The sequence below is a fragment of the Dendropsophus ebraccatus genome, chromosome 6 (genome assembly GCF_027789765.1).
Source record: "Dendropsophus ebraccatus isolate aDenEbr1 chromosome 6, aDenEbr1.pat, whole genome shotgun sequence".
Taxonomy (NCBI): domain Eukaryota; kingdom Metazoa; phylum Chordata; class Amphibia; order Anura; family Hylidae; genus Dendropsophus; species Dendropsophus ebraccatus.
The window spans coordinates 76,760,257-76,774,231 of NC_091459.1; the positions used below are offsets into that span (position 1 = coordinate 76,760,257).

The 13,975-nt window shown below is 49.5% G+C and overlaps 1 protein-coding gene across 15 annotated transcripts in view; it reads left to right on the top strand.

The window, feature by feature from the left end:
* Positions 1–2,671: 2,671 nt before the first annotated feature.
* Positions 2,672–13,975, top strand: part of TNIK (TRAF2 and NCK interacting kinase) — a 214,578-nt gene continuing 203,274 nt past the window's right edge. For 5 of the 15 annotated variants that reach the window (XM_069975189.1, XM_069975192.1, XM_069975197.1 and 2 more), the window contains exon 1: positions 2,672–2,994. In XM_069975189.1, coding sequence (XP_069831290.1) covers positions 2,938–2,994 — 57 coding nt within the window. In that variant the 5' untranslated portion in view covers positions 2,672–2,937. The remainder of the gene's footprint in view (positions 2,995–13,975) is intronic. The other 10 variants (XM_069975196.1, XM_069975198.1, XM_069975201.1 and 7 more) reach the window with 4 other exon arrangements.

The following is a 13,975-nucleotide window of genomic DNA, read 5'->3' on the forward strand; positions in this document are numbered from 1 at the left end:
GGGGCGTCCAGGCGCGGGTGATTCGGTTACGGCGGGGGGGGGGGGGGGGGGGGTGCGGGGGGTGCAGGCGCGGGTGATTCGGTTACGGCGGCGGGGGGGGGGGGGGGGGGGGGGGGGGGTTTGTCAGGGGGCGGCCGCCTGAGGTTTGCCTCAGGCGGCAGAAATCCCAGAATCGGCCCTGTGTGTGGTGTGTGGTGGAGTGCCCTTTGCGCCCTATGTGTGGTGTGTGGAGGAGTGCCCTGTGCGCCCTATGTGTGGTGTGTGGTGGACTGCCCTGTGCGCCCTATGTGTGGTGTGTGGAGGAGTGCCCTGTGCGCCCTGTGTGTGGTGGAGCGCCCATGTTTGGTTGAGCGCCCTGTGCACCGTGTGTGGTGGAGCGCCCCGTTTTTGGTGGAGAGCCCCGTGTGTGGTGGAGTGCCCTGTGTGTGGTGGAGTGCCCTGTGTGTGGTGGAGCGCCCGTGTGTGGTTGAGCGCCCTGTGTGTGGTGGAGCGCCCCGTGTGTGGTGGAGTGCCCTGTGTGTGGTGGAGTGCCCTGTGTGTGGTGGAGCGCCCGTGTGTGGTTGAGCGCCCTGTGTGTGGTGGAGCGCCCCGTGTGTGGTGGAGTGCCCTGTGCGCCTTATGTGTGGTGTGGGGTGGAGTGCCCTGTGTGTGGTGGAGTGCCCTGTGCGCCCTATGTGTGGTGTGGGCTTGAGTGCCCTTTGCGCCCTATGTGTGATGTGTGTGGTGGAGTGCCCTGTGCGCCCTGTGTGTGGTGGAGCGCCCTGAGTGTGGTGGAGCGCCCTGTGCGCGCTGTGTGTGGTGGAGCTCCCTGTGTGTGGTGGAGCGCCCCATGTGTGTGGTGGAGCGCCCCGTGTGTGTGGTGGAGTGCCCTGTGCGTGGTGGAGTGCCCTATGTGTGGTGTGGGGTGGAGTGCCCTGTGTGTGGTGGAGCGCCCTGTGTGTGGTGGAGCGCCCTGTGTGCCCTATGTGTGGTGTGTGGTGGAGAGCCCTGTGTGCCCCGTGTGTGGTGGAGAGCCCTGTGTGCCCCGTGTGTGGTGGAGCGCCCTGTGTGCCCTATGTGTGGTGTGGGGTGGAGTGCCCTGTGTGTGGTGGAGAGCCCTGTGCGCCCCATATGTGGTGGAGTGCCCTGTGCGCCCCGTGTGCGGTGGAGTGCCCTGTGCGCCCCGTGTGTGGTTGAGTGCCCTGTGCGCCCCGTGTGTGGTGGAGAGCCCTGTGTGTGGTGGAGTGCCCTGTGTGCCCCGTGTGTGGTGGAGAGCCCTGTGTGTGGTGGAGTGCCCTGTGTGCCCCGTGTGTGGTGGAGAGCCCTGTGCGCCCCGTGTGGTGGAGAGCCCTGTGCGCCCCGTGTGTGGTGGAGAGCCCCATGTGTGGTGGAGAGCCCTGTGCGCCCCGTGTGTGGTGGAGAGCCCCATGTGTGGTGGAGAGCCCTGTGTGCCCCGTGTGTGGTGGAGAGCCCTGTGTGCCCCGTGTGTGGTGGAGCGCCCTGTGTGCCCTATGTGTGGTGGAGAGCCCTGTGCGCCCCGTGTGTGGTGGAGAGCCCTGTGCGCCCCGTGTGTGGTGGAGAGCCCTGTGCGCCCCGTGTGTGGTGGAGAGCCCCATGTGTGGTGGAGAGCCCTGTGCGCCCCGTGTGTGGTGGAGAGCCCTGTGCGCCCCATGTGTGGTGGAGAGCCCTGTGTGCCCCGTGTGTGGTGGAGAGCCCTGTGCGCCCCGTGTGTGGTGGAGAGCCCTGTGCGCCCCGTGTGTGGTTGAGTGCCCTGTGCGCCCCGTGTGTGGTGGAGAGCCCTGTGTGTGGTGGAGTGCCCTGTGTGCCCCGTGTGTGGTGGAGAGCCCTGTGTGTGGTGGAGTGCCCTGTGTGCCCCGTGTGTGGTGGAGAGCCCTGTGCGCCCCGTGTGGTGGAGAGCCCTGTGCGCCCCGTGTGTGGTGGAGAGCCCCATGTGTGGTGGAGAGCCCTGTGCGCCCCGTGTGTGGTGGAGAGCCCCATGTGTGGTGGAGAGCCCTGTGTGCCCCGTGTGTGGTGGAGAGCCCTGTGTGCCCCGTGTGTGGTGGAGCGCCCTGTGTGCCCTATGTGTGGTGGAGAGCCCTGTGCGCCCCGTGTGTGGTGGAGAGCCCTGTGCGCCCCGTGTGTGGTGGAGAGCCCTGTGCGCCCCGTGTGTGGTGGAGAGCCCCATGTGTGGTGGAGAGCCCTGTGCGCCCCGTGTGTGGTGGAGAGCCCTGTGCGCCCCATGTGTGGTGGAGAGCCCTGTGCGCCCCGTGTGTGGTGGAGAGCCCTGTGTGCCCCGTGTGTGGTGGAGAGCCCTGTGCGCCCCGTGTGTGGTGGAGAGCCCTGTGCGCCCCGTGTGTGGTGGAGAGCCCTGTGTGCCCCGTGTGTGGTGGAGAGCCCTGTGCGCCCCGTGTGTGGTGGAGAGCCCTGTGCGCCCCGTGTGTGGTGGAGAGCCCTGTGCGCCCCATGTGTGGTGGAGAGCCCTGTGCGCCCCGTGTGTGGTGGAGAGCCCTGTGCGCCCCGTGTGTGGTGGAGAGCCCCGTGTGTGGTGGAGAGCCCCATGTGTGGTGGAGAGCCCTGTGCGCCCCGTGTGTGGTGGAGAGCCCTGTGTGCCCCGTGTGTGGTGGAGCGCCCCCCAGCATCCAGCGTGAAGCAGTGAAGGCGCAGGCCGGGCAGGGACACACCTCTCGTGTCTGGATCCGCCCAGGAAGCAGTGACAGGCGGCTCTGAGCAGCAGCAGCCTCCGCTCTCCATCCGAGCAGTGTATGAGCCTCCATCCAGCCGCCCTCCCGGCAGCGCCTCAGCATGTCCCGCATCCATCCTCCCCCCCGTCCCCGCTGATAGAGCCGCCCCTCCTGCCTCACCTCCCCGGCTCAGGGAAGCACAGCCGCCCGCTGGAAGAAGCACATAGCCGCCTCCGCTGCTGAGACACGGGCGAGATCGGAGGAGAGCAGAGGAAATATGGCGAGCGACTCCCCAGCCCGCAGCCTGGATGAGATAGACCTGTCAGCGCTGAGGGTAAGACATGGCATCCCTCCATAGAGGAGCCCGGGGAGCAGTGCCCATCACCAGTACCCATCATCAGTGCCCATCACCAGTATCCATCACTCCATCCTCAGTGTCTGTGCCCATCACCCCCATCCTCCTCCTGCCATGGCTGTGCCCATCAGATGGATGCTGCACCGGGATTATTGCATTGTTCTGCTGCTGCCATGCAGCCTCCTTCCCCCTCACTTCTTATATAATGCAGTGGGATGTGCTGCATACATTGTGCTGCCTGCAGCCCCTTCCTTTCTGTGTAGGTGAGGCAGCCTTATGTGTGCCTGCACCCCCCTGGGCTGTCTCTTTGTATGGCAGCAGTGGCTGGCAGCTGATCTCCATTGCATGGCATCATGGTGTTCCTGCTCTGGTGGATTGCACTGACAGTTTACTTTTCCTATGGAGAGAATGTGCTTTGCATTCCATGACCAGTGCCTGCCTGCCTGCCTGAGACAATGAGGCTGATAGCAGGAGGAGCAGGCATCTGCCCCCAGGTCAGGGCTCTGTTCTTACAATAAGAGCACAGGATTATTTCATGAATCTCATTCCCATCCACCTAGCACATGGATGCTCATCCCATATATATATATATATATATATATATTTGCATCCAGCCTTTTTTCCTTCCAGCACGCCAGCCGGCCATTGTTACTTAGTGGGTGCCATGTTCATCTTCTGTGAGAATGTGTGCATGCACAGTGCTGTGTGTTTGCTCCATAGATGACAGCGGTCAATGAATTATTACCCCGGGCCCTCCTAGAATGACCTATGCTAATGAGATTGCAGCATGTCATGCTCACATGGGCTGTAGGAAAAGAGCCCCTTTGTACTGTACGTCTTCATATGTCACTGAGATTAAACATGGACATGGCTAGTCACATCGCCTGAATGAGAGACTTAGCTCTGCTCCATTGCACAGACTGGCCGTCTCGCCCAGCAGCCTTTATGGTAGAAATGTGGACAAACACAATGGCTGCTTTCTGATTTGGGAATATGATCGCAGAGGGCCAATAGATAAATGTGTGGTTGTGCATCCAGAATGTACTTGGTGTATTGACAAGGTTATTGGCATCTTTCTGCTGAGGATATTACCTAAGATCAGTAGTAGCAGCCCATGCTCTTGTTTGCTGTGTGAAGCTTGACTAGAATTTATGAGGACTGTAGAAGGTCAGGAGCGCAGTGACGTTTCATGGCTTCCCCTTATTTCACACTGTATGATTTGGGATCAATAGTGACTTTGCTGCCTGAACTCCTGATCCAAACTCCCTTACAATTCCCCTTTATGGTTTTATTAGTTTAACCCTCAATTCTCCTTGGAATGAAAAGAACTGGGTGCTATTCTTGTGTCTATATAAAGTAGGCCCCGAAGGGCATTGTACACTCTATATGTGCTTAGGGCCTTCTGGTAACAACCCAGGGCTATTTCTTCCTTATATAGATGGGTCATGTCATAAAAAGATAGAAAAAATTTATAATATGTAAATATGCGCCAACACATCCCACCATAAATGGTCTTCTTAAAGGGAACCTGTCACATTGAAAATGCAGTCTGATCTACAGACATCATGTAGAGCAGGAAGACCTGAGCAGATGGATATATTGTTTGTGGTATAAGGTGTGATTTATTTATGTAAATCTCTGCTTATTCTGGGCTGAGTAGTCAAGTGGGCGGTCTTACTAAGTGATTGACAGTTATAAGTGTGCATCTAGAGAGCTGCCAATTACTGAGCCTGGAATTCTCCCAACAAAACTATGTATCAATCTGCTTAGCTCCTCTTGCTGCATAACATGATTCCTGTAGTCTGTATTACACTGTCACAGGTTCCCTTTAATAGATTAATATATGTCCATGTACCAGATTTCTAAGCACTCTGGCAATATGGTTCCTGGAATTGAATTCAGATCAGGTGTATGGTTCCTGGGGTTTGTTCAGGCCTGGTGTATAGTTGCTGACAATTTTGTTAGATCAGGTGTGTGGTTCCCAGGATTGGCATGGGCCAGGTGTATGGTTCTTGGGACTGGCGTGGGGCCCAGATATGTGGTTCTGGAGATTGGCACCGGCTGGGGATGTGGTTGCCAGGTTTGGTACCCACTGGGGTGTGTGGTTCCAGGGACTGGCACTGTTTGGGGGGGGGTTCCCAGGATTGGTACCTGCTGGGGGTGTGTGGTTCCTGGGATTGGCACGGACCGGGTGTATGGTTCCCAGGATTGGCACAGACCGGGTGTGTGGTTCCCGGGATTGGCACGGGCCGGGTGTTTGGTTCCTGGGATTGGCACGGGCCTGGCGAAGGGTTCCTGGGATTGGCACGGGCCGGGTGTGTGGTTCCTGCACCACTGTATTCTGTTTAAAAACGAACAAAATTAAATTGTATAAAAGAATGTGGGAGATTCATTGAACAGTCTTATAGTAGGTGTCTCATTTTGGCAACCAATCAGAGCTCAGTTTAATTTTTTCAAAGCAATATGAAAAATGGAAGCTGAGCCGTGATTGGTTGCTATGGGGAAACACCGGGATTCTTACTATAGGACAGAACGTATGCCAGTATGTTAAGACCATAAAACATTACACATGTAAGTCACTGATGTTCACTGAATTAATTTGTCTTGATGTGTCTGAATTAATTAGTGGTCTTGTTGTATTTCCCAGGTTCCTGGTATACTAATCTGCCTCTAGGTACATTTCCACTGGCTTTACCTATGCTTATATATATGACGTGCAGCTCCAGTGTTCAGAATTTTTGTGTGAAATTTTTAGCGACTTCTGGTGCAAATAGTTGGGGTGTTTAATATCCGATTCACATTCAGCAGAAAATAATCAGCTCGGAGTAATTATCCAGATGCGGATTCTTGTACCACATGTTTTTTATTTTTGTGGATTCTGGATGGATAACTGCAGATTGGTCCTGATGATAGGGCTGAGGGTCCATTTCCACTGATGGATGGCTGTCTCTGTGCGTTAAGAAGCCCTTAGATGACTCATATATTGTAATTTTAGGCCCATAATCACTGGATTGTCAATTCAACACATCCCCTATTTATGCAGTGAAATGTGAGGCTGACTACAGTGATTTGCAGTCCTCCAATGACTGAGCTTTTAGTTGTTCATATAATGAACTCTGGGCCTTTTACAGGGAGCAATAATTGGCTCATTTGGCTGATACCTGCCGTGTGTAAATAAGTCTATGAAATACTCATAGGGGGGGGGGGGGGGGAATTATCAAGTAGCCTTATGTGGCTCTATGTAGGCATGAGGCCTCACACTCAAACCTTCAGGATTACCACAGGCAAAAACCATGGGGTAGATATATCAAGCAGACTTAGGATCCTTTTACACGGCGCGATTAATCTTTTGACCGAGCTATGTGACCAGTTGCCGCATTATCGGCCACACATCCCCCTAGAGAGATGTGCAGGCCCTCTCCTGCCTTCCCTGTAGCAACAACACTAGCTGATAAAGAACAGGCAGAGCAGAGGGGGTAGGTGTGTGCAGGGGGACTGGCGCCCCCCCCCCCCCAAGCCTTGCGCCCGGTGCAGCTGCCCCCCTGCCCCCCCCCCTCCTGCTCCCCCCTCCTAGGATCGCATGTCAATGATAATTACCCCATGTTAAAGGACCTTTATGTTCTTTGTTGCCCCTGTTAGCCAATCACAGCTTAGCTTTCATTTTACCAGTGCAAATAACTCCTCGGTATTCTTATACAAAATGACAATTGACCAACCCCCCCCCCCCTTTGATTTGTTACTGGTTGCTATGGGCAACAAAGAATGTTCTTACTAAGAGAAATCTTGAAAAATCTGCCCCCATACTATTTGCCGATTACAGTCCTGATGGTATGTGTGTAAGACCTCATGCCTTGTGGAGCCATGGTGGTATACCAAACAGATGGTTTACCGCCATGTGGTACATGGTCAGGTGTCTTATCAAATTGGAAGCATACAGTAAGGGCCCTATTCCATGGGATGATTATCGTTCAAATTATTGTTACTTCATTCGGATCTAAACGGTAATCGTTTGGTTCTAAACGATAATCGTTCGGTTGAATAGCAGTTAACGATTAAACGACGAACGAGAAATCGTTGATCACTTAATAAGACCTGGACCTATTTTAATCGTTGCTTGTTCGCATTGAATAAGACGTCGTTCGGTTGTTCGCAGTAGCAAGAACGATCATAAGTAACGATTATCGTTCCATGTAAATGGGTGAACGATTTCAGGCCGTTCGCAGTAGTGGTCATTTGAAAACATTTATCGTTAACAATCATGCGAAAAATAATCGTCCCGTGGAATACGGCCCTAATTGTGTGTTTACACAGAGAGATTTATCTGACAGAATTTTAAAGCCAGAGCCAGGAGTGGATTTGAAAAGAGGAGAAGTCTCAGTCTTTCCTTTATGACCTGTTCTCTGTTTATAGTCTGTTCCTGGCTTTGGCTTCAAAAATCTTGTCAGATAAATCTCTGCCTAAACACACCATAATAGGTCATGTTGTCGACTGATCGTTGATTTAAAGCTTTACCTAAAATCCAGTTCCAACAACAGCGACAGACTGCTGGCCCTAATTCAGTCTAATTGGCTATCCTCTAAAGATAGTCCGGGCAGCCCCTCATGCAGCTCCCATTCGGCCACTGAAGGTTCTGGTATCCATAGATATGACCACACTGTACTTTCCACGAACCCAATTGGACCAGAATGGGCGTGGTTATATCCATACATACCCAAAGTTTTTTTGACCAAATGGATTACACGCACATCAGCTGTGCGTACGTTGTGACAGGTACCCATTTAATTTACCCTCTTGTCTCATCTCTGGCCTAAAGCTCGTTGTTACATGGGTGAATAATTGCCCAATAAGAGCTCTGATCAACGATGTTCAAATCTATAAGTGCTTTTAGAAAGGACCTTTTGGATAGACCAAATATTAGTACCAAAATGGATAGTTCATGTGGCTGCTCATGTCTATTATGCTTGATAGCCCACCCCCTGTTTACATAGTGGGATATGCTGCTGACAAATTTATTCTTTTTTAGGTCATTCATTGGTTGATTGCTGGACGATAGGTGCTGCATGGTGAAAAGTTTATAGAAAATACAGCCATACAACATACACAGCCAAACAACATACACAGTAAAAAGACGTCCAGCAAGGATAGCCCGGTGGGGGTGGCGTCCTCGGATAAACTCTGTGAAATCACATCTGGCTGTAAAGCAGTCTCTGTGCTGAATCTGTACTGGTTATCTGAAAGTGCTGGTTATCCAGATATAGAAACAACTATGCACACACACATTAGACCATACAAGCAACATCAATGGCAAATGCTGGTTCACTGTGTATAGATTATAGTGTGGTTTTGTGCACAGTCTCAGGACTAGACTCTAGAACGTGTATTTACTTCTCCAACGTCAGATGAAATTCACATGCAGTGGCTTTTTGGCAGAAATTTCTCTAAATAAAAGTCAGTTCTATTAATCTGAATTGGGTTGGTTTTGGCGGTAAGCACACAGATTTATACCATCTGGCAGTCTGATAGACAAATCTAGGTGAACACTTCCTCTTAATGTGTGTAACCAACTACTAAAGGTTGATGGAAAAGGCATGTTAGTGGAGTCTCTTAAAGGAAAGCAATCGGATGGTTTCACAAGCAGATCTAAAGGTATGCCTGTAAAGGTGCTTTTAACCCATACCTAGCACTGGGATCAGCAACACTATGTGAAACCAATTGACAGCTTCCCTTTAAAAAGCACGGATTTCATGCTGTATTCAGTCATTCAGTTACATTGATATCTGCTGCAGATCCCCGTACGTGTTTAAATATTTCTGGAATTGTATAAAAATGTTTTTGTGGCCAGATATTGTTACATACCTTTTTAGGGCACCCTCTTGTGGTCTCTTGCTTCTAGTGCCCTGATGATCATTGGCTAGTCCGCACAGTTGTAGCAGTCAATCTGTCAACCATGCCCAGAGATCTAGGCAAAAAACTGAGCTACTGGAGCTAATTATTGCTAAATGGAATTGTTCCTAAAGGGGTTGTATGGGGACATTAAGGGTGCGTTCACACCTACAGGATCTGCAGAAGATCTGCAGCAGATTTGATGCTGTGTTCAGTTATTTAAATGAAATCTGCTGCAGAAAATCAGCTGCAGATCCTGTAGGTGTGAACGCACCATAAAGGGGAACTGTCAGCAGGTTAGATAAATCTAATCTGCTGAAAGTACCCAGGACACTGAGGAGGGAAGGTTTGTGTGTTACCTTCCTCCTCGGCACCAGTCCTGTGATGTTAATCGGGGTAAACTCCACTCCGGAGGTCCGTTAGGAGCACTGCCATATCATCCGGCCCACCCCTCCATTGATTATCAGAAAGGGAGGGACGGATGACACATACCTTCCTCCTCATTGTCCCTGGTGCTATAGGGGGCTATCAGCAGGTTAGATTCACCTTTAAAAAAAAATCCAGGTTACTCACCTGCCCTGATTTCATGCTGGTTTGACAGTTTTCAGCCCCCAGCACTCTTCATATCTTCTTGCTAATGTTCAGATATTAGGAAGAGCCCGGCACTCACCAAGTAAATTATGCTTCTTTATTGTAGTGTAGCAAACATATGGTACAAGGACACGTTTCGGCCAAGCATGGTCTTAAGGTGATGAAGGCCATGCTTGGCCAAAACGCGTCCTTGTACCATATGTTTGCTACACTGCAATAAAGAAGCATAATTTACTTGGTGGGAGCCGGGCTCTTCCTAATATCAGTCACATAGTGGTGACCTGCCTCAGCTAATGATTGGCTGAGAATGCAGCTCATGCAGGGTCAGCACATCATTAAAGGAGAAGTCTGGCGAAAATTCTTATAAAAATATTGTATTGCCCCCCTAAAGTTATACAAATCCCCAATATACAATTATTATGGGAAATGCTTATAAAGTGCTTTTTTCCCTGCACTTACTACTGCATCAATACTACCTGAATAACATGGTGATGTCACGACCCAACACCCAGAGCTGTACGGGCTGTGGCTGCTGGAGAGGATGATGGCATGGGGATGCTCAGTGTCCTGGGAATAAGAGCAGTTGAAATGTCATTGACAGGAAATTGAGGCAGGTGAAAAGTGAGTATACCCCTGGGGTCCTTTTCCAGGATTAGAAAAATATAGCTGTTTTTTCCTTCAGTTTAAAGCGACTCTGTACCCACAGTCTGACCCTCCCCAAACCGCTTGTACCTTCGGATAGCTGCTTTTAAACCAAGATCTGTCCTGGAGTCCGTTTGGCAGGTGATGCAGTTATTGTCCTAAAAAACAACTTTTAAGCTAGCAGCCCTGTGTCAAATTGGCATGGCCTAGAGTACCCATGTCCTAAGATCGCAACGCCCCTCCGTCCCTCCTCTCTGCCCTCTTCATCATTAGGAATGCCCCTAGAACAATTTCTCCTATTTATCACCTGTGTGAACACTGCACATGAGCTGGATCGTTAAGGCACCTGTGCTATATGCAGACAGGTGATGAATAGGAAAAATCCTGCCCGGGAGCATTCCTAGTGATTAGGACAGAGGGTTGTTGCAATCCTAGGACATACACACTTTAGGCCATGCCAATTTGACACAGGACTGCAAGTTTAAAAGCTGTTTTTTGGACAATAACTGCATCACCTGCCGAACGGACCACAGGCCAGATCTTGGATTAAAAGCAGCTATCCGAAGATACAAGTGGTTTGGGGGGTCAGATTGTGGGTACAGAGTCGTTTTATATGAGGTATTGCAGCTCAGTTCTATGAAGTGATTGCAACTTATCTGTAATACCACACACAACCCTGAGAACAAGCGTGATGCTGTTTTTGGATGAAAGCAGCCATGTTTTTCTAATACTGGATAAACCCCCTTTTAATACATTTTAATCATTGTGTAAGTGTGTGTGTCCGTCTGATTGTCTGTGAAGACATAGGGGAATTTATCAAAGGGTGTAAAATTTAGACTGGTGCAAACTGCCCACAGCAGCCAATCACAGCTCAGCTTCCAGCTCTGGTGAAAGAAAAGAGGAGCTGTGATTGGTTGCTGGGGGAAGTTTGCATTGGTCTAAATGTTACACCCTTTGATAAATCTCCCCCATAGTGTGCTGAGTTTTCTGTGACCCTCACCCCCCACACTCATGCACACATTCTATTCATCAAGTTAATTTGTAATGTGTCACCATAGCAACCTATAGTTTAAACGTTTTTTATAATTTTAACAGTAACACATTATTGTGTAAATTAATTGAGAAAGGCTCCAAATTTTTTTTTTTTTATGAAATAAACCAGTTTTGTTTCACCTACATTGGGAGTGCTGCAGAGATTCTTTCCTACTAAAAAGGCCCTTATTTTTCTGTGGATATACCATTAATATTTAGTTTAGGTAATTCTGTTTAAATTTAAGGTTCCTCTTCTAGAAACTGATGGCATTGCCAGAGGTCCGTTATTGTGGTAAGGAAAACCATACCTTTTAAGGGTTCTCCCAATTGAAGATACCGAGCTGACTGGCTTCATCTTCCAAACATTGGCAAGCTTTAAAGGGTTAGTGCGGTCTAAAAGATATTTTTTCACTAAATATCACATATTACAAAGTTATACAACATTATAATGTGTGTTATTTAAGTGAATGGCCCCCCTTCCCCATGTCCGCTGGGTACTGAGGGTGCTTAGTCCTAGCGGTTCCCTAGAGCAAGGTAGGGTGTAATAGCCACCTATACTGTGGACACACACCCACCCACCCAATCACTATATCTTGTTTATCTACCATCTACATAGATGTTATTTTGCTTTCTATAAAAACCCCTTCACTGTATATATGAAGCACTATTGTCTACCAAATAAAACTTTGTGTTGCACTACACAACCTAGTGTCTAGTCTACCACTTTTAATTTCTGATATAAAATAATTTTTCTAGTTTCCCTTTAAAGGGAACCAATCACCTCAAAAACGCATATATAGCTTTTTAAATGTGCTGTTAGAGCACACAGCACACTTTCCATACATGTTTCTATATACTCCCTGCCTCCCCCGTGTAATCCATAAAGTAACTTTATAAAACTGGCGCCCGGTATGCAAATTACATCAGGTAGTCACCTGGGCGGTGTTCGGCTAGATGGTAGTCACAGTCAGTCCGGGTCCCCTGGGCGTCCTCGACAGTAATCACGCCCCTCTGGGCCTGATTCAAATCACCCAGTAGCTCCGACGTCACTCGGGAGCGCGCCGTGCACGACGTCTGCGCACCTACGTTTTTACGCCGCCGCGCATGAGCAGTACAGCCGCTTCCATTCAGGCTGTACTGCGCCTGTGCAGAATAGCTTCAAACTCAGTGTGAAGCTATTCTGTGTGATTACCGTCGGAGGACGCCCAGGGGACCCGGACTGACTGTGACTACCATCTAGCCGAACACCGCCCAGGTGACTACCTGATGTAATTTGCATACCGGGCACCAGTTTTATAAAGTTACTTTATGGATTACACGGGGGAGGCAGGGAGTATATAGAAACATGTATGGAAAGTGTGCTGTGTGCTCTAACAGCACATTTAAAAAGCTATATATGCGTTTTTGAGGTGATTGGTTCCCTTTAAGCAAATTACTGTAAACTAAATGAGATGACCTGCATGATCACAGCAGTGAGATTTGTCATCGGTGACCTCCTTACCATATAGCTATAAATGTTTTGCAGCTTATACTTCTTAAAACAACAAAACAAATATTATATTTTTATCCATATTGTATAAGGTTTGTAGGTTCCAAAGTTATTCTCCTCAATAAATGCTCAGTAATAAGGATGAATCTATGCAAGATGCAATTTCTGTGGATTTACACAGGATAAAGAACTGATCAGTCAAGGCTCTGTTCACATCTGAATTTATAATAGAAGCTATAGATCCCATTGACTCATAATGGGGTCTGTCTAGTTCTCCTGATATCCATTGCATTGATAAACTGACAGCATATATGACGGGGGCTCCTGGTGAAGCCACTGAGCCAGACGTGAACAGATGCCTCTTTTCTCTGAAAAAGAAAATGAGAACCCTTAACCCGGGCTGACCTTTCTGTTTTCATTATTGAGATGAGGCCCCCTTCACACGTCCGGAAAATCTGCCCGGATTTCCGGACTCATAGGCTAACATTAGACACGGACACCCTTCCGGATTTTTCCGGAAGGGTGTCCGTTCCGGAAAATAGGACCGGATTTTTTAGATCCTGTCCTATTTTCGTCCGGAAATCCGGCACGGACGCCCCATAGAAGTCTACGGGAGCGCCGGAATCATGGGCATTTTCCTGAAGTATATCAGGAAAGTGCCCGCGATTCCAGATTGGTAGAGAGCCAGAGCCAGCCCCGGACCCGGACCTCAGCACAGGACTGCCTGAGATCCCCCCCCCCCCCCCCCACCACCACCACGGACCTCACCACGGGAATGGCCGCCCGATCACCCGCACCCACCCCCCTCCCCGCTGCACTGCACTCTGCTGGCAGGCCATGATGGGAGTTGTAGTTCTGCAGCCTGTGGCCATCCAGGTTGCAGAAGTACAACTCCCATCATGCCTTGCTGACAGGCTATGATGAGAGTTGTAGTTCTGCAGCCTGTGGCCATTCAGGTACACTAGGGGCTGTGTGGGTACCTGTCATTTATGTTGGCATACTAGGCCATATTATCTCATCAGGAAATCCTGAAGGTTTTTCCTGATGGTAAAAACGGATTACTGTCAGGAAATCCCGATACTTTCCTGATGACATTTGAGGCCTCCTGATCAGGATTTCCTGACAGTAAAAACTGACACGGATGTGTGAATGGGGCCTAAGACACTGAAATATTCAATGAGCAGAACTTACATGTGATGGCAAATCTGCCTAGACTGTAAATTTATACTGGTTGCTACATCTAAGTAAGAAAGCGATTTAATTGTACTGATGAAAAAACAACCACATAAATCCCGGAAATAGATCACTGGTAATATGTGTGAT